We start from the raw sequence: 21,124 nt of genomic DNA, 5'->3' as shown, positions 1-21,124 counted from the left end.
ATGTATCTATCTATTTATTTTTCCCCTTCTCTCTCTCTCCCACTTCTTGTCCTAGGGGATTATCACCGCTTGCGCCTTGTAGTTTGTTCTCGAGTCGTATTCATTAGAGTATTCATGACACCATGGTCGTATTAAGGTGACACACCGGTAATATCTGCTGTCGACAGATACTAAAGATTTGTTTGCTACTTGTTGACAAAATATTGAATGAGAAGAAATGAATTTAGAATTATTAGGTGAGCTATCTTATATATTCAGTAAACATTTCACAAAATTATATTATACTTGAACTAATTGATATATTTTTCAGAATCCTTTGGGCAAAATTATCCCGAAGTAAGTTGTTTTTTTCTGGTAAAACTTTATTAGTATTATAACCTAATATTGCAATACTACAGACTTACTCTCTTTTTTTCCAGGAATTCGATGGAACTTTGGATTGCATATCTCTTGCAGTAACCTGTGCGTTCAATAAAAGAGGAACACTGCTCGCTGTAGGATGCAATGATGGAAGGATAGTAATTTGGGATTTTCTAACTCGAGGCATAGCAAAGATAATCAGTGCTCACGTGCATCCCGTTTGTTCTATAAGGTAAGAAAAAAAAGTTTCAGCATAAGTTACGCTAACATAAGTTATTCTCATGTTACATTGAGTGTTGGTAAAACTTTTTTAATTTTTCTTATGTAAATTTGAATTATAGATAATTTCACCAATGCCTTGGTCTCAATACAGTAATTATGGAATTTGTATTTAATCATAAAGCAGAACTGATGTATTAATGAAAAATTAACTTGTAAACAAAATTGGCAAGACAGAATGGCTTTGGAAAATGGGCAAAGTTCATAGATTTTTTAATTCTTGAAACAGTTTGCTAAAGACTGTGAAAAATATATTATGAAATAACATTACAATTATATATATGTTATACATCGCATCTAATATTTACCTGCCTTCGTCTTTCATTTATACTTACTTGCCGTATTTTTTAATTTTATATTATGTCTGCACAGCTGGTCAAGAAATGGACATAAGCTCCTCAGTGCTTCTACAGACAACAATGTTTGCATCTGGGATGTTCTCTCAGGAGAATGTGACCAAAAATATAGATTTCCGTCACCTATATTAAAGGTTCAATTTCACCCAAGAAATGCTAACAAATTTCTGGTTTGTCCCATGAGACATGCTGCTGTTTTGGTAAAAATCGAAGGCACACACAGGGTCATACCTCTCGAGGAAGATGTATGTATTTACACTCTTTATCAGAGCTGGAAACGAAACTCAAATAACTGTCACGATTGACATTTAGTCATGCTCATATCAGCAGTCTTTAATTTTTGATGTGACATATGAGATGAGAGCTGTAATTTAAAGGTTATTGGCCCATTCATTGATAAGCTTAGTAAAATGTTCATGAAAAGTTTCTAATATTCTAAGGGCTTAAATGAAAGTAAATCAACTCCCTTGAGTGGAGACTTTGGCAAATTTTTTTAATGGTTCCGTTTTTATTTGTTCATTTTTTTCCATCCGAACAGCTCATGTTGCCTAATAGTCCAGCAGCGTTCTTACGATTATTGATCCGTTGATAGACTTCTTAGAAAAACTGCTTTGAACTACTTTGCACATTTTTTTTCATATCAAAAGACTGAAAATTTTGCTGGGAAATACGTAGTACCATTGTGTAAAAATTGATTCGAAAGAATTTTTGACTCACCTTCTTTTGGTCTGAAAATGCAAATGATAAATAAAAGTGATTTTACTTTATTTTATTTTTTTTTACAATTTTATAAAAGTTTCCCCTCTTTTTCTGTGAAATATCAAAGCTATATCAATATCATATGAGGCCCTGATTTATAATTTTTTAAATCAAATCGACAGCAAGAAACCTTAATTAACCGTTTACCTTGTTTATTTTACAGAGTGACTTGAATATAGTAGCATCATTTAACAGGCGAGGAGATTACATATTTACTGGTAATGCTAGAGGAAGAATACTAGTTCTAAACTCAGAAAGTCTAGCTGTTAAAGCCTCTTACAAAATATCTCAAGGCACAGCCAGTAATACAGCTGTAAAAAGTATAGAGTTTGCTAGACGAGGAGACTGTTATCTTGTCAATACTTCGGACAGAGTTATAAGAGTTTACGATAGTACGGAAGTTCTGGCCTGTGGCAAGGATGGGGAGCCGGAACCTATCCAAAAATTACAAGATTTGGTCAACAAAACAATGTGGAAGAAGTGTTGCTTTTCAGGAGACGGTGAATATGTTTGTGCTGGTTCTGCAAGACAACATGCTCTCTACATCTGGGAAAAAAGTATTGGAAATTTAGTAAAAATATTACATGGAACCAAAGGAGAGCTTCTGCTTGATGTTGTGGTAAGAACACGTCAATCTGAACCAATTTTCAGCTCTGCAATCCCGGACTGGAGCATTTTTTTTCACGTAAAATTCAGTAACTGCTTTTATCATCAAAAAATCCCTCTTTATATTTTACTGGTTTTTCTCTATCAAACAATGACCATCATCAAATTTTTTCCTACGAACTTGTATAATAAACAAATTTTCATTACTAATCCATTATAAACTATATTGCTATATTGCTGTCAATAATTTTATGTCAAAATTATTTTCACTAGTGGCATCCGGTGAGACCAATAATTGCTTCAATATCATCTGGAGTGGTTTCTATTTGGGCTCAAAACCAGGTTGAAAATTGGTCAGCATTTGCTCCTGATTTCAAAGAGCTAGATGAAAATGTTGAATACGAGGAAAGAGAAAGTGAGTTTGATTTGAGTGACGAAGACAAGTCTGTGGTCCAAGGGGAAGAGGCGCAAGATGAAGAAATCGAAGTTGACGTAGCTGCAATTGACAGGGTGGCTGCATTTTGTAGTTCTGACGAAGAAACTGAAAACATTGGGTCACTTCAATTTTTGCCAATTTCACCCGATGTTGAAGAGTCAGAAGACACACAATCCACACCTCAAGAACCTCCAGTAAAAAAACATCGCTCCCATGATATCAATCTGCAAGGGGCACCAACCGATGGTTTGTTTTCAAGATTTTACAAGAAATGAATACATTTCGGCCTAACAGTATTCCAAGAATTGTTTTTATAGAATAGAAGGAAACACTTATGAGTTATTGTTGTAGTTTCAAAATGGCTTTTATCACTTTTGATCCACTTTCAACGATTTTATCATTTTGTTTTGACAAAAATATCATACCTAATACATTCGCGTTGTCATTCAATAGTACAGGAGTATAATGTTTTTTTACAGAAACTCATCCACTTTTAAACAAAGGAAAGGACAAACCAGCAGCAAAAAAAGGTAGACCTAGGCTTGAACATCGGAAAGGAAAATGAATGTATGTATTAGCCAAATTTATGTAAAGTTTTCTAAATAAATTGTCTCCTAATTTTAACATCAACCTTTCACATACAATTTTTCATTCTACATCTACAATAATTTCGTCACTGATAAATATTCATCAATCTTTAATCAAGTCTTACTTCCTTTTTACAATGCTCATTTTAAAAGGTATTCACTATTCACGTAAAGTAACTATGTACATAAAATTATTATGTAATGTTCTTTTGAAATTTTTTTTTTTTGTTTACTGTACATTTTAACCCTTCAAGTGGTTTTGTACGAGTAAAATCAGTTTGAATCATCGCCGACAGTAAAGTCATACTTTTTCCACATTTTAGCGAATTCTATCACTTTTGACCTCTGTTGATCAAAATTTTCGCGCTTCGGTTTCCGCCACGAGTTGCGATCCAAGTCCAACATGCCTCCAATGATTTCCTAAGTACAGTAAAACGTAATGGTCAAATGAAAGTCGCGAAAAAATTGAGTACGGCACTCTGGAATTTGACTTGATTTTTGAAATCCTATTTCAGGAACAGAAAACCTCTTATTATGATATCGGTCATTTTTACCTGTGCAAAGTTCTTAGGGAACATATTTTCATCCTCAATTACGTGCGCGAAACCTCCTTCCATACCAAAATCCACTGCGAAATAAGGTAAGCCTTTTGGTATGGACCTTCTAACATTTTTTGTGCTGAGATCGATGACTTTTTTGTTAGTAGACCATTCTGATTCGCACTCCAACAAAGCTTTCTATAAGAAGAAAATAAGTGTGTAAGTTACGCGTTTTGTTATGTATAAAATTAGAGTCTCTAAGGGCGAGATAAAACGCATTATTGTGTAATTTAGTGACTTTCAAACAATTACGTTAATTATATGCGTGAAAAAGATGAGAATTTGGATAAACTGAAAATTTAAATTTTCATATATTTCTAGGAATGAAGAGGGCATTTTGCGTGGTCAAAGGGGACATAAGAAGTGATACTTCCAAAAAATCATGTCTTTTTGCAAATTCGAAAATCTTTTTTCGAACTCCAATTCCTCTATATTCCAAAAAATCTGTACACTTACCTTGAAGTATATGGGGGCCATATCACCAATTTCTCTTGGCATTGGTATGCATTCCAACTGCATATGAGGAAATTTCCTATGCATCATAGAAGTTTCGAAAAATATAACGTCCTCTTCTTGGTCCATGAACATTTTGGTAATCGCTTTTCTGAAAGTCTGGAAGCAAGCGTAATAAATGAGAAAATTCGTATTCAATATTTGCCTCATTAAGAGAAAGTAGCATGAAAGAAGTTACAGTTTTATCACCTGTAGCTCTTCCCACACATCTTCGTCCAGCTGTGTCTGACAAACGACGTGATGTATTGGAGCAAGAATGCAATGACCAGTAGTAAGAGATCCGTGAGACGGTAGACTCATGTAGACCTTGGACCCCATTGCAACAATCATATGTTTAAGCATTTGCTTAGAATCTATGCACCACCTGCAGTTGTCTAAACTCTTGGTCATTTTTTCGTGTTGTTTTATTGCCTGTAAACGATCACGCTCGTCTTCTTTTGCATCTCTTTCTTTGAAGCGTACTTTGTCTTCAAACATTTCGTCCATATCCATTGTCTGAAAGAATAAAAAAAGACGAAATTATGTTGTAGTCGAACGTAGGAAATTTTCAAAATTTCTGGCCTGCTTTTTAGTAATGTAATACCTTTGAAGCAATCTTCGTAAACATCGCGTCATCCTCATTGGTCGAACGGCCTTTTTCTTGCTGAAACTGTACGATAATTACAGTTATTAATCATCTAATTTGATCATTCTTACTTATGAACGATAGCTAGACTGCATACTCAACTATTTTAACAGTCACCAATTTTTATGAAACAATCGTATTACAGATCCTATGTTTTAATACAAAACTATTGCTAAGTTACGGCTCTAGAATGGTATCTTATTCAATTACGCGATTGGTTTGCAGAACAATATTTGTGATTATCAATATAAACCTGATCCAGTTAACATAGAAAGCTCTATATATTTACCATTTCTTTTATTGAATACTTGTCATCGTCAGCAAAGTACCTAACTCTCTGTCCCGCCTCGTGAGTGTCAACTTTCTTTTTCTTATTTTTTTTACGAGGATCTTTAGATTCTGGATACTCATTTCTAGGCTCCACAGGCCTCGTCATTCCTAAAGTAGGAAAAATCGGATTGACATTAATGAAACAACGAGCTTTCCCATGGAATAATGTTCAACCAATAATATACAGTACCTCTGGAATCGGTTTTCGTCAAAATCACGGTTGTTTCCTCACGATCAGCAGTGCGTTTCACAGGGGCATTTTTACGAGCTTCTCGGGCTTTTTCAAGCTGGGCTTTTAATTTTGCTGCCAGTTCCTAGAATTAAAGAAAAATAGAAGAAACAGGTGATTTGAAAGTTGATTGCTATTAGTTAACTTATTATAGAATGAAAACATAACTAACATCATCTCCCATTATTTCGCATTTCACAATTTTAGCTCCTAACTGATTCATCTCTGCCTCAGTCATAATTGGTTCTTCAATTTCATTCTTCTTAGTCTCTGAATCTGAACTCTCCTCGCTTTCTGACATTGACTTGCTTCGGGATGGCGGAACTTTACTTCTCTTATCAGCTTCTCTCTTCAAAGCTTCAGGTTTCTTCCAGTTCGTTGAACGAGAAGACAATGTCAATTTACTAGTACTTGCGAAATTAGAGTACTCGTCTTGGCTTGGTTTCTTGAATGCTAATTTACGCTCATGAAACCCAGAGTCGCTTTGTCGCACATATTTCTCTCTACTTCTGGACCTCTCTCTTCTATGACCTTCCTTTCTCAAGTCTCTGTGTCGCTCTTTGCTCTTGGATCGTGACGTTCGTTTATGCCTTTCAGAATTCGTATGTCTGTTTGAATCCCTGCTGTCCCTACTACCACTTCGATTTCTCCGTCCCTGATAATATCTTTCGGCTGACTCTTCTCTGTTTCTAACTTGTCGTTTACCCTTTTCTGGATCATACCTACTTTTTGAGGCAGTGTGCGATTTGCTTTCGGCTTGGACTATTAAGGACTGCAGTCTCGCCAAAGACTGTAACAAAAAACTCTTAATGGAGTGTTTGTTTTTTTTTGGAAGGGAGAAAATGCGACTCTACTAAATGAAATGTAAAGCATACCCCCCATCTTTCTGCAGCCACTTCTTCCAAGCTCCTTCCCTCGTCATTGGCTTGTTCTTCAGCTCTCTGCAGACTTTTTCTTAACCATTTGGCATCGATCATGCTTCTTTTATTGATGTTACTTTGATCCTCAGTTTGAGGTAATCCTGTACCACCATTTTTCCAATACGGATTGAGTTCTCTTTCACTTTTACCAAGCTGTTCTATGCTTGCCCTATCTCTTTTTTCTGCTGCCTTTTCCTCATTTTTTGATCTCTTTTCCTCATTGTGATTAACGCAGGGAAACAAACCTGGCAGATTCATCCATTCATCCCTCACAGCAGGCGCTAGAATTTTAGGCTCGGGTTGCGTCAGTCTTGGCAAACTTTTATTTCCAATTGAATCGGTCTTCTCAACCCATTCCTCATCTTCTTCTTCTTTACTCGATTCGGAACTCTGGTCAAGTAATTTGGGACGAAATTAAAAAATTTTCATTCTCCCTGTACAAATTTTATTCGTTTTCAATAATATTGATGATTTCATTAGTAGGCAATTGTTTGGATCCTATTTTAATGAAAAGTATATCTCAAGAATTCACTGTTATTTCATGATAATTATCAGATTCTAATGCAAAAAAAAAATATTTGTAGTATTGATTGTTCATAAAAAAAAATTGTTAGTAAGCTACATTCTATTAAGGACAGGACCAAATTATAATCGTGTGTCAAATCATGCATTACAAAAGCAAATTCAACCCTACAGAGCTAGACTTTGATCGACTTTTTTTCTTCTTCTTTGACTTTTTTTCTTTCGCCTTTTTTCGTTTCTTTGCTGCTTTCTTATCACCCTTTATTCTAGCCTCAACAGTGGGCAGCATCCACTTGTCGTCCCCTCTGAGTTTGGATTGTTCCTCTCGTATCTGCTTTTTGTGATATTCAGCTTCCGCCTAATGAGAAAAAACTTTAATTCCGATCGAAATTCGAAAATTCATTTCAACCAGTTTTGTTAACTACGCTTGAAAATTGTCAAAAATTTCACCGTAATGAGTAGGTATAAGAGAAAATAAAACAATAAAAATAGAGTAAAATTAAACTCGTTAATATTTGTTTACCTTTTCCAATATTTTTTGACGTGATTCTCGAAGCGCATTTCGCGCAGCATCTTTTTCTCTACCACTTTCAAATTGTATCCAAGACATTGTATTGGTACTTCAATAATTGCACAGTGATATGCAATTCCGAGGTTACAACGATGTTTCGTATTTATTTCTTGATGTTGTAGTCAAGTTGACGTAAACTGGTTTATAGGTTATGTTATGCTAAGGATTTGAGGTTAGGGGGAGGATTTGTAAGTTGGCAAAACTAACATGAGCACTAGCACGGAGCGCTCTTATGAGCCGCTTGAAGCAAATTTTTAAAGGACAGAAATATGCCGGGAGTACTCCTTTCTCTCTCTGACGATATTTGTGGTGGAGATCGAGGCGGTAGAGGAGAATGAGGCGAAATTATGCGCCTATATCTATAGCTGTTCCACTTCCACTGCTCCGTTGTCTCCCACTGTCAATGTTCTGTCAATGTTAAAAAATTAGCAAACCGGTAGCATCTTTCAAACCTTTTGTTTCCGAAAGGTGGCAAACAAACGCACTCATTCAAATATTAAAATAAAAAAATTCTCTGTAAACGCATCTCATTTATTTTCGTATAAAATCTTATATTATGCAAGTAGAAAATGTCGCACTGTAGTAACATTTTCACAGTAATGAGCGACAATAACGCGGCTACTTTGTAACTGGCTCAATTGGCCCTGTCATGTTCGTTCATTTTTATGCTCTTGAGAAACAGTGACCGAAAATGGACGTGAATACTGGGCTTCTTGCCGAATACTTGTCGATATGATTTCCACGGTATAACCAACAATCGTGGGACGAGGCTTTCAAAGTTATACCCATCTGAAAAATAATCGCACAATGAATAACTGCGTACATCTGCTATAGCTATTGAACTAATAATAAATTAACTAACTGGAATGTTTTCAAGAGAATTTACATTCATTTGTTTTCAGTAGTAAATGACCGATGGAATACCAACGAAGAAAATACATATTAGGATGTTGTGAAAATATTTAAAAAATAGTTGGTATATTCAATGTGTAAATCACTATTCCTTTAATAAAGAGTGACTTACGTGTAAGAAAATACCGATGTATGCGTCGAAAGATTTGTAAGTTAGTCGACCTTATGATTTTAAAGATTTCACTGAGCTGACTAGACATATCATCAAACAGTGCACTTAGAAGCCACAGACAGCGTTCGGCTTGCCTTTTGAACATGCAATTTACATTGTGTATCATAGTATCTTCGCTGTTTATTTTAAGATCCAAAACCATTCCATCTATCTTAAGCGAAGCCAAGTTCGATAATCGCTTGTGAAATGTTCTGTAAATGAAAACTTACATTGGTGACATGATAATGCAAAATGGCAAAATAGAGCGGAAAAATTTTCAACACATTATTAGCATCTTTTGGTTAAGATCTGATCCTTCAATTGGAATTCATATAAGTTTCAAATATAACTCGTCTAAACTTACTGTAATATTTGATAACGTGGCTTTGACAGAACGGTCGTGTATCGTGGGCTTTTTGAAAAATCCGACGTTACCTCTAGAGTTTTTGGATGGATATTATAGCCTAGATAGGTGATATCGTTCATAGTATGTTCATGGCCTGGTAAGTTTGTTCTTGTCTTAGCGGCATTGAAACTGCAGTTATAATCTGGGCATCCTTTATGCACGTACTGCAAAAATCTGGAAAATCCCAAGGAATACAATTATCACGTTGCACGTTAACAAAAAAAAACTGTTTTGTACTGACCTTCATGTCCAAGAATAATATTTACTCAAGACAATTATCATGTAGTACAATGTTCTCAATCTTCCGAACTATTTCTGTTATATATTTTAAAGACATACCGTTCAGCCAAGGCTTTATCTTCTGTTGCGAATAGAAAATCATCTACATATCGACATAGTAAACCCTTATCCTTGAATTCTGACAGATTCGTTTCTACCATGTGTGCATAATACAAGTCACATAACGCAGTCGATAATATAGCCCCTTGAGCAATTCCTTTTTGAAGTAAATACCTTTGGTTTGATATAAGTATCTATAGAATGTTCATTTTTAATTATAGTATGTGTAACACAGAATTCAGCATTTGCAAGTTATCACTTTCAATTTCCAATTCACAATTTCAACAGCTTATGTTGGGTCCGAGTTTACAGTACACAACAGATATTGTTATGATTAGGGTTAGTGCCAGCTTGATTTATGTGTAAATAAATTACCTACATTCTGCATTAGTACGTTTTTTTTTATCTCACAAAGCAACACTTTTGTTCTGACTTTGACCACCTTATCAGATCCACAGGCAAATATTGATTTCGAGTGGACCGGTAGTTCGAGTTCCGGATACTTGAAGCATTTCTTTGATCTAGAGCAGTTTGACTTTACTGCATTGATATTTTTGGATATTTTATACCATTTGAGGCTCAGTTGCGGACCAGCTGAATGAGCAAGCGATTCCACAATTTCCAGAAGTTTATCTAATAAAAGTGTAACGTCAATGAAACTGCAATCTAATAGAATGAGATTCACATTTTTTACTTTACTCGTTGAACAACTTATAGAAGAAAAAGACTTACTCTGATCAATCGCCCCATAAGCATTTTGGATATCACAACACACCAAGTACACAGTTTTGTTCCTTTCATTCCTAAATTTATCTACTAGGTTTCGCCATTTTTCAATGAAAATTTGTTTTCCTGATTCTCCATACTTTGTTATATGCAGCTGCTGCAGGAAGCAGAGAGCCAGTTTTGTATTTTCACCTACTTCGCTGCCCCTGTTAACGATGCGTAATCTTATATCAAATTTGTCTGCACAATAAGCAATTGAAAAATTGACAAAATCTTACCCAACTCGAGACATAATAGGCCTCACTCCATTCTTCTTTGGAAAAAGAATCCACCTACCGTTGCAGGAGACCTTAGTAGTGATGCCATTGACTCTGGCGATAACTTTGTCCCGTGACATTTTCTTAAGAAATTCAGCGGTCAGTTTCTGCCAATCGATTTGTTTGAAGTAAATTTTCTTTTTACTGTTTGTCACCATTATATATAATTGAGTACGGAATATTTCTAGTACGTAGTTTTTAAAAAACCATTTCAATAATTTTCCCAATATTGTCCATTGGACATCACTGTTCTTGACACCGTCCAGCCAACGGATTTCAGATACCTTCAAAAAATCATGCTGTTATGAGATCGTCAGTTCAATGCAAGTTTCACTGCTTTACAGAAAATACATGTTTAAAATTAGCAATTCATTTCAATATTAATTCACATTATTTTTTTTTTATGAGTATGTAATCTAGTCTAGCTTAGTTTCCTTACCCTCATTTTTAAAATGTATGACCTCAAATTAATGGACTGATACTGAGGTGTTTCAAGCAAGTGGCAAATTATTTTTATCACAGTATTTCTGTTCTTGTTACTTCCAAACAATTCTCGTGGAATCACGTGGTTGAAAATATTATTGAAGTATTTCTTTAAGACTGGAAGTGGTAGCTGATTTCCAGAATTGTGGTGCTCAATTGTCTTCTCACCACTAGAAGCCACTGTGTTTGAAGAAATCAGTCTATTCAGCGCCTTTTCGTAATTGTATTTGGAATGAGCTTTCTTCAGTTTCTTAAGCAGCAGCTCTAGCGGCTCCATGCAATCTTCGTACTGGACAATTTTTTTATTTCCTACTCGTGTGTTGATGACCTGGGAAGACATAGTTGTCATACTATTTTTCTTGACTAGTACATGACCATCTGGAAACTTTCGACTACTCGAAGTTTTGAACAAATTTGCATCCGTTGAAATATCTATGTCATCGGGACAAAATAAGTGAATCAGATTTTTCTGCAGCTTCTCCCATTCGTTAATTTTATCGTCTCGGGAAACGAGTAAATCATCGGTACTTTCTGTAATGTGAAGAAAGATTCATTCTTCGTATAAATCATGTGACTGTTATTTTCTCATCCCTTCTGTTGTTAATCAATTTGGACAGATAACCATATTTATATGTGCTTATAAATATTTATTAAGACTCCTTCGAACAATTAAGTACTACCTTCTTGACATTTAGCTGTGTGATAAAATCGTTTGCTTAGTTTTTCAGGAGGGTTGACTGGTATTTTTTTGCACAAATTTGATAAGTTTGATACCATGAAAGCACCGGCATTTGTTTTCTTTGCAAATATACACTCGGTGAGACAGAATCTATGCAAAAAAATATAAAATAGAAATGTACAAATAAATACAAACTGAAAATACTTCAAAATCAGATCATCAATCAACGATGGAATATATGATTGTAACTATTGATGATCAACACAAATGTTCAAATTATTGACCACAGATGCTGCAATCATTCAAAATACTATAAAGGTCTGACGAATTCACGGAATGCATGAAGACCGCAACATAATTGTTAGTAGAAGAAACAAACTACAGACATTCTACTAATACACAAATGCTTTCCTTCTTTCGAACTGAAAAACTAGATAAATCTTGACCAACCGCAAAAGATCAGGTCCCAAGTGTTCTTCCAACTGATCCCAACCTTCGTTGTACGTTAATTCGCAGAAGTCTTTAGTTTGGTTGGCAAAATATTTCTGAAGTGAAACAGTTAACGCCGTGGGTTTCGTAGCTGCAGGGCACATGTATTCAAATTTTGGCGGTATTTTATCGTCAGGAACGTAAATGAATATGTCCCGAAAAAATTCAACCAACTTGCTGGGGTAATCGCTTGTTATTTCTTGGATAAAATCCACGAACTCGCGAAATTCACTCAACATCCTTTTCAATTGTTATAGCAGTATAATTGGATCACAGATCTCTATTGGATACTCATCACAACATAATTTCAGTGATCAGATCGAACATCCTTCAAGCAATTTCAGGAATCACAGCGCCTTTAGTCCTTTTGTTTATGTACTGTAGAACATCAAATGTAGGTGTTCATTGTAGAAGAGCCTACATGTAAGGAATGTTTATGACTAGGGTAATTAGTTCTGCACTGACCTGTACACGCAGTAAGGTCCGTTAGGTCTACCTGCGTATCAATGAAATTTGAGGGTAACGGTAATCCTGCCTTACTAACAGCCGGTAATTTGAAAGAAGATGCTTACGGAAGTTACAAGAAGAGTCCTCTACCCCATCGTGCCTAATCTCGACGTATTAAGTTTCAGATGAAAGGAATTGGTGTTTTTTTCTACTAGAAATTAGCAACAGAACACAGTGAATTAAGAAAATTGCCGAAGATCACTTTGTCCCAAGAACTGGCGAAAAGAATAACCAGGCATATGGTTAACTAATGATATAATTTATGGGGGGTATAATTTGAGCATTGGTTGGTATGATTGGTAAAATTAAACAAAATTGAAGATATGAGTAGAAAAAAAATCTCCTTATCGACGATCGGTAATGCAGGTGGGTACTCATGCTTTGTATATTGAATGTATATATAACAGTGCTGCATACCTATATTTGATATCTGCAGGATAATTTGTCTTGTGTTGATCACTGTCATTTGGATTGGGCTAGATATCACGAACGAAACAATTGAGATATCACATTAATCCGCGAATATCAATCGATAATAACTGGAGATCATTGTTGGAAAAGTACGGCGGCGATGTCTTCACTACAAAAATCGATTTTGAAATCCAAGTTGCCACCGTCAGGCCTTGATTTCGGTATGCCTTCTAGGTTAGTTGTCACACAATAACCCTTAATTTACCATAACCTATCGCAAACTCGTTGCTTATGTTCATTTGAAGTTTATAATATGCAAGCAAACAGGCTCCCTGCTTGCTGTCAACAAGGGTGCCAGACTCAGTACGTCGTTTATGTACCTGTATTGCAATAACGTATCTAATATCAGTCAATAGCTGCACGTCACTGAGTTGATTTTCTGTAGTCCCTGTTTTTTTTCTACGTTTTCACTGATTGTTTCTAGCATTCGTTGATTTGCACAGTTGTAACGTAATAACATAAGAATTAGTCAGTCACAGATTTCTATTTGTTCAGTATTTGCTATGCACAGTAATTTTTGTATATAACTCCATCCTTAATATCCAAAGTTACAATACGATGACTAACTGGTTTTTTGAAATTTATGTGATAAAGAAAAGGCTATCGCGGAATCGTTCAACTTGATTCCTTCACTTTTACATTTACTCTGTTTGATTATGTATGTATTCTTCAGAGCCTGCAAATCAAGAGCCTTTCAACGAAAGCGGGACTACGATCCTGTCGAGTGGCATCCATATTTTGACGAGTCTAAAGATGTTAAAATTCAGGAGAACACGTTCCACATTTATACCAAGGGAAATGAAGGCCCAATTTTAGTTCTGCTTCATGGCGGGGGTTTCAGTGCTTTGACATGGGCGGAGTTTACGGTTCGTCAGTATAACAATTACTACACTTTTTTGAGCTGTTGAATAATCAGCATAGGCCATGTTGTCTTCAATAAAAAATCTTGTTTTGTAATGTTCCAATTAACAGATGTGCGTCTTCCGCTATGCACAAACATGAAAGATTTTCATTTTCACTGGTAATTACAGTGTACAAAATTGATTGAAATTTCCATTCAACATTTGCAATGCGTCGAGGTGATCATTAAACACGAATGTAGGAGCTTTTCTTATTATTCTAAATCGTCTTTAATGAAGATTAAAATTGTCATTATAGTTTGTAAGTGCAAACGTTTTTGAAAAGTATTGCAATTTGTTTTGCGGCGAGAAGCTTCAAAATGATATTATTTCAAGTTATGTCCATACTCTGATGCGGAGATAATTCGATATTACAATGAAATGCATGAATTAGTTCTATGTTATTGATTTTTAACGATTGGAACATTTTGATTATAATAATTGTCCATAAAAAGTTCAAATTTGATGTTCGAGGGATCAGCTTTATTAATATGCTATACCAAAATTTACACTGATCTCCAGTATCATTCATTAATTATTATCTACTTTTGTCTCAATTATAATTATGTTACTTATTTCAGAAGTCAATAATGACGATGGTGATATGTAAAGTAATGGCAATAGATTTGCGAGGTCACGGAGATTCACATACAACAAACGACGATGATCTATCGTCAGATTCGTTAGCATGGTAATGAAAAAAATTAGATATAATTAGGTTTTCTTTAGTAAGGTGATTGCATGTGTTAATTTTGCCACACCAATATTTTAACTATGAAATAATTGAATACGTTTTCGTACAGTGATGTAGCAGCAATTATAGAGGCAACTACTGACAACTCCCCTGTAATATTAGTTGGTCACAGCATGGGAGGCGCTGTAGCAGTTCGCGCGGCTCCATTGATTCCAAACATTGCTGGGATGGCTGTAATTGACGTTGTTGAAGGAACAGCTATGGATGCTCTCACATCTATGCAAAGTTTCCTCAGATCTCGACCAAGCAGTTTCAGTACTATACCTCAAGCAATTGAATGGTGGTCAGTTTTATTTTATTTTCATTTTGTGTACTGAGATTTTTTTTCATTGGGAATTTGATAAAGAAATCTGTAGATAATGAAATTTCTCAATAAGAATTAGTAGCTGTGACTGTTTTATTCAATCTTTTTCTGTTTATTTCAGTATACGCAGTGGGCAAATCCGTAATATCGATTCGGCCAAAGTATCTGTTCCTGGGCAAATAAAAAAGTAAGGTATAAGAGATTAAACAATTTATAGAACAAGTCTTGTCTCTTATAATTGAATCATTTTCGAAGAGTTGCAGTATTCCTTCTGGTCATTAGTAAATAAAATATGGGAATTTCACTACAGTATTATACGGGCTGGCCCAGGACTATCGTCTCATAGGATACTAATGCATTCGTCAACCAAATCTGCGACAAAGATGGAAAATGTTTGCGACGCATATTTTTACAAAGGACACATTGGTAGCCTATGAGACGATAATCCTGGGTCACCCTGTATACTCTAATGAAAGTCAAATGCCAGTATTTGAAAAAGAAAACCAATAACTTTATTTAAGAGTTATTCGGAGTCATAAGCATATTGTGAATTTATTAACAAATTTATGTACCAAACAACATTTTGCGTGTAACATAAAAAAAAATAAAAATGAATGCATAGTAAATTGGGTGAACAATGGGAATGTGTGCATAGATGCAAGCAAGTCCTTCTCATAGATGCAACTATTCTATTTTATGCGGAGGCTAATGAATGTACGTCAACATTTTTTCAGTACGAAAACAGGCAAGTTAGCAACACACGATATTCCGTCAGTATTGGCTTCACATGACCACTCAAATAATGTGGAACCAGTGCCACAGCGGGACGACGCAATCCCAGAAGAAGAACCTCTGGCCATGTCACCACCAACAGTCACTTCTCCAACGGCTTCCACTTCCAGCAATAAAAATTACACGTGGAGAATAGATCTGGGGAAAACGGAACAGCATTGGTCAGGCTGGTTCCAAGGTTTGTCTGCAGCCTTTCTGAACGTCTCGGCACCCAAAATGCTGCTACTGGCAGGAGTAGATAGACTCGACAGGGAACTTACAGTTGGTCAAATGCAAGGTAGGAGATCAGCTATAACATTAAAAAATGGTTATAAATTTCTTATGTAGTAAAAATATTAGGTACAATTCCTTGCATTAACATTGCATAACAAACTGAAACAGTAATTGTTGTAATTGATATTTGAATTTATAATTGAGTATTGTTCATGTTATAGATTGTTTGATACTGTTTTATGGAAATTTGGCCGCCTTACTAACCGTTTTTCAATGGTTTTTTTTTCTGTTAGGCAAGTTTCAAATGCAAGTGCTTCCTGCCTGTGGTCATGCGGTACATGAGGATGTTCCAGATAAAGTGGCGGAAGCTGTAGCATCGTTTATGGTCAGGCATAAATTTGCTGAACCCGCCTCAGACTTTTCACGGTAATTATTCTTAAACTGAACATAGGCATATTGAGTTATGTAAACTATCCACGTGGACTCAGAATGTGAACAATTTCTCGAAACACAATCATCATTCTTGTTGAAGTAGCTTGTAGCCAATTTCCAGACAGTTATACATTTTTTTTTTTAAACATATTTTTGGTAATTCGTTGCTCTTTGGGCTTAATTAAAAGAAAGTGAACGTGAATGACAATTTAATTCTCAGATTATTTATAGTGACCTATATTGAATTTAAATTATTTTTTTCTTTTTTGGAAGAACGCTACCGGCTTATTAAATGCATGCTTGGTGCAGTGCTGTCAACCGGATCTACGACGACCAAGTATATCGAGATAAAAAATCGCAAAACAAAACAGAAACATCAGAAAAGAATCATTTTTTTGAAATTTCATCTTCTCAATTGATCATATGTGTATAGAACCGTATTATACGCATGTAAATAAATTTAAAAAACTACGAGATCTGCATGGAGATCATCAATATTATCCTAATTAAATAACCAATAATACTCGCTTTGAATGATATATTTGTAATTTATTCGAATTTATTTATTTATTGATTTAAAAAAAATCTCATTCACCAAACTATTGATAATAAGCATACATCAAACAATCGCATTCGAATATTCTTTACACAAGAAAATACATCATGCACACCTAGTGCATAACTGAAAAATTGGGTCCATTGACAATGTCCTCAAATAGAACTTTACTGAAAATAGGTAGATTAATCAACTAAGGTCTAATATTTTCAGTTGATAATCTCTTAGAATAATTCGCACAAATTGGTTCAGAAAAACGCCTTATCAACGGTTGTAAGGTAGTAGAATATTTCTACGAAATTTTGTTGAACCACTCCAACGGGTTGTATTATCCGCCGCATTCTTCATGGTCGGTCCACTGTTGTCCAGTTTTCATAGTTCCAGAAAATCCCGATAGAGCTGCTTTCTCTCGTTTAACAACGGCTATGATATCGGAGTGTCGGTTACCCTCGCATCACTCTTATCACACTGACGAATCTGACCGACCATGCTATTTATCCGACTTAAATTGCGCATGCGCTGTGGGTTCTGTAAAAGCCGTGGCACATGCGCAATAACTTACTGCATTCTGCTTATCGCTTCCATGAAATTTTGCTTCCACCCTTATCGCGAATCGAGATTCAACCGCAAGATGGAAATGTGGTCATCTCCAACATGCCTCCAACCAAGATATTGCTTATGTTCAGAGCAGACGATATTTTTCAATCGTCTTCTGTTAACATAACCGCGATACCGTGAACTGGTTATTGATAGTTAAGTTTTCGCCATTGCATCACATGTATGTTTACAATTGTATCTTGTGCAGTTACCAGTGACTGTGTTGAACAAAAAAAAAAAAATCTAAATACACTAAAAATCAGAAGCAAAAATGGACCGTTAACGCTACAGATTGAAAAAGTGTTGTTTTAAGGACGTATAATATGAAGTTGTATAAACTCTTCTTCAACTTTTCGTTCATCAAAACCTCCCCTCCGATAGTCAGAACGTTTTATAATGTGATTGTTACAGTTCAATACCAGCTCCACTGATTTGTGCACATCAAGTGGTGAGTTTTTTACTATACACGCATGGATATTGTTTCTTACCGCTTACCGTTTTTAGGTTAGATTCACCCGGTCGGGTTAGGTTACGTTACGTTAGGTTACGTCAGGTTAGGTTAGGTTAGGTTACCTCATTTCATGTTACGTAGCTATGTTACGTCAGTTTCTGCGTACCGTATTCCTCAAAATTGAGCCGCATACCCGGCATACCGTTTGCGACTTGACACCAGAAGCGGAAACACAATGAACATTTGCTAATCAACCTGTCCGCGCTAATTTGTTTCTCCTGTCTTTTTTCTATCTCCATTTCTGTGTATATCTCTTTTTCTTTATCTACAGGGTATTTACTGTACCCTAAATTTCCACAAATTCTGGAATTATCCTGTCATTATCCTGGAGAACAAAAATTCGAATGCAGTAAACACTCTGTATTTACCTCTCTGCCTTTCTTTCGCTTTTACAAATCTTGATACCCTGCAGCCAGTTCATTATTTCTCATTTTTTCATTCCTGCTTGAAAGTGTTCACTCAAAAAGACTCACATAACTATGGCATCGGCGTTCAATTATTCCTAAAACTAATTTTTATTAGACACGTCGAATCCCCTTCCTAGCCATGCAAGTTAAGGATGTCAGTTGGCCGATAATAAATGTTTTTCATTACTTCATTACAAGATTGTTTACACATGAATAAATAGTTAAATTATTGTTTTTGTAAGTTACGAAGATATCTATCAGAATATGACAATAGAAGATACGGAAATTAATGACACAGGCTTAAGTATACTTTGGCTATGCATTGTCAAACAAAAGTGAGTGTTGTAGACAATATTGAATATTTTATGATAAGATAAAAATGGAAAAAAAAAATGAACCACAATAAAGACGATGAGAAAATCAAATTTGAAGAATAATAATGCTGAAAAGTTGTCAATAAACTGTTTGAACAAAAAGTTGTTTAAAAAATTTGTAGGCAATTTTTTGTTATGGGAAATGAATTTATTGATTTTTCTCAATACACATGAATTTTTAAAGAATTTTTTCGCTATCTTGAAATTTCCGTTTTCGAAAATTTGTAAAGGTTGTATTTGTGAATCTATTTGTTCAATTCCCTGGAAACTTCTTATTGTAATGCACAACGTTTTTATGAAATCGTATGCAAAATGCACGGTTTTTCCTCCATTTGTCAAAATTTACAATTTTCGAAAACTGAAATCTCTAAACAATGAGAAAATTCTTTAAAAATTCATGTGTATTTAGAGGAATCAACGAATTCATTTCACGTGTCAAATAAAAACAATCCCTAAAAATTTGTTAGATAATGTTTCGTTTAAACAATTTTTTTATAACTTTTAGGCATCGTTATTATTGAGATTTACTTTTCTTACTGTCTATATTGTGGTTGATTTGTTTCCGATTTTTATCTCAACCCAAATTAACAAATATTGTCGAAGAGACTCACTTTTGGTTGAGAATGTACAGCCAGTACATCCTTAAACATGAATACTTTATTTTAAATAGTTTCAAAATCGTTGGATCCGTTCGATTTCACTCTAGACGGCTCATTTTATGCAGAACACTATATTATACAAACTCACTGAAACACACTTTCTTTTTATTTAGTAGTCAATTCAACGATGCCATTTGTTGATAATAATCTATATCGGTGCAATGTTTTAAAATTAAATATTCAACGATGCAAACATGATAATAAAATAGTATTTGAGTATTCGATATTCCATTAATTTAACAGTGTTCTTCTTTTCATTTTTTAACAAATAACGTTACATCGGCGTTAAATATTTGGTAAAAATTGTCAGCATAGGAAATTAAATGTGTTTCAAACAGTACTTTAGTACAAGTCGGCTAATCCTATCACAGGTTTCACTCCACAGTAATTCAATACAATAAAAAAATATTAGCCTGTAATTGAACGATATTTGAAATTGAATCGAGTCGTTTATTATTTCATACTTATATTCAAAACAGAATATTCAATTTCGAAACATCTCCAACAGCCATAAAACAATCAGACTGATTTATTATCACCTGGCATAAACATTTGTAAGAAATTACTTCCTTGTTCTTATGCAATGTTCACGTCAATGTGTACGATAAATAGAAAATGAATGTTTGGATACCATTGATGATCAATGATCATTTAAAAAAAAATCTTATCTTGTTACACGGCATGTTCTTAATTTACAGGGAACTAGAACGAGATAGTGAATGCAATAATCAGCATACTCATTACACATCCTGTTGTTAAAATTTAATTTATTCACATTGCCATTTTGTAAGTTTATGGTACAATATTTCTTAAAAACTATTTCTGTTCGTCTGATAAAAATTTTCCCTCACATACCGCAAGAATTCAATACCATGCCATCTTCCAGTTGAAATTTACACGCACAAGATTATCATATGCTCAAATCGTTAATTAATAGTTTTTCGAATCAATCGCTTAACCCTTTCGGTCACACGTTTTTCAACTCAATATTTTGGCCTGAACTTTGTTACTAAATCAAAGATGGCGGATCCAATATGGCGGATGAAAAATCGAAGAAGCTATCAAAATTTGACAATTCTGACCGAAACTTGTTACTCGGAGTTTTTTTTTTTGGGATAACACGAAGTAACAATGAACTCGTTGGAAGTTCTAAATAAACTGTGTCAAAGAAAAACGTATGGAAGAAAAAAAAAAAAAAAAAAACGATGTCACAACTGCCAACCAAGAAAAATCGGTTCAATATTCTGAAATGACCACAGGCAATTAGCTAATGTTGAAACGTGACTTGCGATTACGATTTCACTTCAACTCTCTGCGACAAACCGCAAAAAGAGGAAGATTTGAAAAAGAAAGAATGGAAGAGAAAAAAAAAATATCACGTAACGGTTTCTATTCCCACTTAAACCACAGCACACATTACCTACTGTTTTTTAGAATACTCTGTTTAAAATTCA

The 21,124-nt window shown here is 34.9% G+C and overlaps 5 protein-coding genes across 8 annotated transcripts in view; 3 read left to right on the top strand and 2 right to left on the bottom strand.

Annotated features, from left to right (window-relative positions):
* The first annotated feature begins 92 nt into the window (after nt 1-92).
* On the top strand, nt 93-3,426 carry Rbbp5 (retinoblastoma binding protein 5). The gene is made up of 7 exons (XM_046635809.2): nt 93-236; nt 311-336; nt 420-592; nt 1,012-1,240; nt 1,918-2,373; nt 2,634-3,042; nt 3,276-3,426. Exons 1-7 carry the CDS (start codon nt 218-220, stop codon nt 3,359-3,361), a joined length of 1,398 nt encoding a protein of 465 aa, XP_046491765.1. The 5' UTR covers nt 93-217; the 3' UTR covers nt 3,362-3,426.
* Nucleotides 3,427-3,452: 26 nt separating this feature from the next.
* Nucleotides 3,453-8,076, bottom strand: LOC124223617 (CWF19-like protein 2). Its single transcript, XM_046635808.2, has 11 exons — nt 7,645-8,076; nt 7,294-7,479; nt 6,555-6,989; nt 5,852-6,469; nt 5,641-5,764; nt 5,410-5,558; nt 5,079-5,144; nt 4,685-4,990; nt 4,439-4,594; nt 3,938-4,120; nt 3,453-3,803 (listed from the first exon to the last, which is right to left on the bottom strand). The coding sequence occupies exons 1-11, from the start codon at nt 7,729-7,731 to the stop codon at nt 3,657-3,659; spliced, it is 2,457 nt and encodes an 818-aa protein (XP_046491764.1). The 5' UTR covers nt 7,732-8,076; the 3' UTR covers nt 3,453-3,656.
* Nucleotides 8,077-8,194: 118 nt separating this feature from the next.
* LOC124223616 (telomerase reverse transcriptase-like) lies at nt 8,195-12,695 on the bottom strand. Of its 3 annotated transcripts, none has more exons than XM_046635806.2 (11): nt 12,660-12,695; nt 12,156-12,572; nt 11,707-11,855; nt 10,983-11,557; nt 10,505-10,827; nt 10,233-10,432; nt 9,880-10,133; nt 9,501-9,694; nt 9,120-9,335; nt 8,717-8,967; nt 8,195-8,481 (listed from the first exon to the last, which is right to left on the bottom strand). In XM_046635806.2, the coding sequence occupies exons 2-11, from the start codon at nt 12,431-12,433 to the stop codon at nt 8,327-8,329; spliced, it is 2,595 nt and encodes an 864-aa protein (XP_046491762.1). In that variant the 5' UTR covers nt 12,434-12,572; nt 12,660-12,695; the 3' UTR covers nt 8,195-8,326. The 3 variants fall into 3 exon arrangements, with proteins under 3 accessions (XP_046491762.1, XP_046491763.1, XP_046491761.1); XM_046635807.2 differs by lacking the exon at nt 12,660-12,695 and having other exon boundaries at nt 12,156-12,285; nt 12,369-12,653; XM_046635805.2 differs by lacking the exon at nt 12,660-12,695 and having other exon boundaries at nt 12,156-12,653.
* A 426-nt stretch (nt 12,696-13,121) lies between these two features.
* LOC124223619 (protein phosphatase methylesterase 1) lies at nt 13,122-17,105 on the top strand. 2 transcript variants are annotated; one of them, XM_046635811.2, is made up of 8 exons: nt 13,123-13,346; nt 13,846-14,038; nt 14,653-14,762; nt 14,875-15,108; nt 15,251-15,316; nt 15,864-16,198; nt 16,428-16,560; nt 16,840-17,105. In XM_046635811.2, exons 1-8 carry the CDS (start codon nt 13,273-13,275, stop codon nt 16,856-16,858), a joined length of 1,164 nt encoding a protein of 387 aa, XP_046491767.1. In that variant the 5' UTR covers nt 13,123-13,272; the 3' UTR covers nt 16,859-17,105. The 2 variants fall into 2 exon arrangements, with proteins under 2 accessions (XP_046491768.1, XP_046491767.1); XM_046635812.2 differs by lacking the exon at nt 15,251-15,316 and having other exon boundaries at nt 13,122-13,346.
* Nucleotides 17,106-17,398: 293 nt separating this feature from the next.
* Hmgcr (HMG coenzyme A reductase) overlaps nt 17,399-21,124 on the top strand; it is a 48,951-nt gene continuing 45,225 nt past the window's right edge. Inside the window, exon 1 of the mRNA XM_046635803.2 lies at nt 17,399-18,167. The gene's annotated coding sequence lies outside the window, so the exon portion shown is untranslated. The remainder of the gene's footprint in view (nt 18,168-21,124) is intronic.

This window comes from Neodiprion pinetum, chromosome 7, assembly GCF_021155775.2.
Source record: "Neodiprion pinetum isolate iyNeoPine1 chromosome 7, iyNeoPine1.2, whole genome shotgun sequence".
NCBI classification, from domain to species: Eukaryota; Metazoa; Arthropoda; class Insecta; order Hymenoptera; family Diprionidae; genus Neodiprion; species Neodiprion pinetum.
Note: the sequence above shows the minus strand (reverse complement) of the source record. Positions and strands in the feature narration are given on the sequence as shown.

Bases quoted from the DNA above. Each gene is read 5' to 3' on its own strand.
- LOC124223617 (XM_046635808.2), bottom strand. From the start codon at position 7,731: ATGTCTTGGATACAATTTGAAAGTGGTAGAGAAAAAGATGCTGCGCGA. The intron at 6,990-7,293 runs GTAGGGTTGAAT...TTACTTGACCAG, and splicing joins GTCGATCAAAGTCTAGCTCT to AGTTCCGAATCGAGTAAAGA. The intron at 5,145-5,409 runs GTAAATATATAG...ATTATCGTACAG, and splicing joins AGTATTCAATAAAAGAAATG to TTTCAGCAAGAAAAAGGCCG.
- LOC124223616 (XM_046635806.2), bottom strand. From the start codon at position 12,433: ATGTTGAGTGAATTTCGCGAGTTCGTGGATTTTATCCAAGAAATAACA. The intron at 11,856-12,155 runs GTTGGTCAAGAT...TTTTTTGCATAG, and splicing joins TTGGGACCTGATCTTTTGCG to ATTCTGTCTCACCGAGTGTA. The intron at 9,695-9,879 runs GTAGGTAATTTA...AACATTCTATAG, and splicing joins AAAACGTACTAATGCAGAAT to ATACTTATATCAAACCAAAG.
- Rbbp5 (XM_046635809.2), top strand. The intron at 337-419 runs GTAAGTTGTTTT...CTTTTTTTCCAG, and splicing joins TTGGGCAAAATTATCCCGAA to GAATTCGATGGAACTTTGGA. The intron at 1,241-1,917 runs GTATGTATTTAC...TTTATTTTACAG, and splicing joins TCATACCTCTCGAGGAAGAT to AGTGACTTGAATATAGTAGC.
- LOC124223619 (XM_046635811.2), top strand. From the start codon at position 13,273: ATGTCTTCACTACAAAAATCGATTTTGAAATCCAAGTTGCCACCGTCA. The intron at 14,763-14,874 runs GTAATGAAAAAA...GTTTTCGTACAG, and splicing joins TCGTCAGATTCGTTAGCATG to TGATGTAGCAGCAATTATAG. The intron at 15,109-15,250 runs GTCAGTTTTATT...TGTTTATTTCAG, and splicing joins CCTCAAGCAATTGAATGGTG to TATACGCAGTGGGCAAATCC.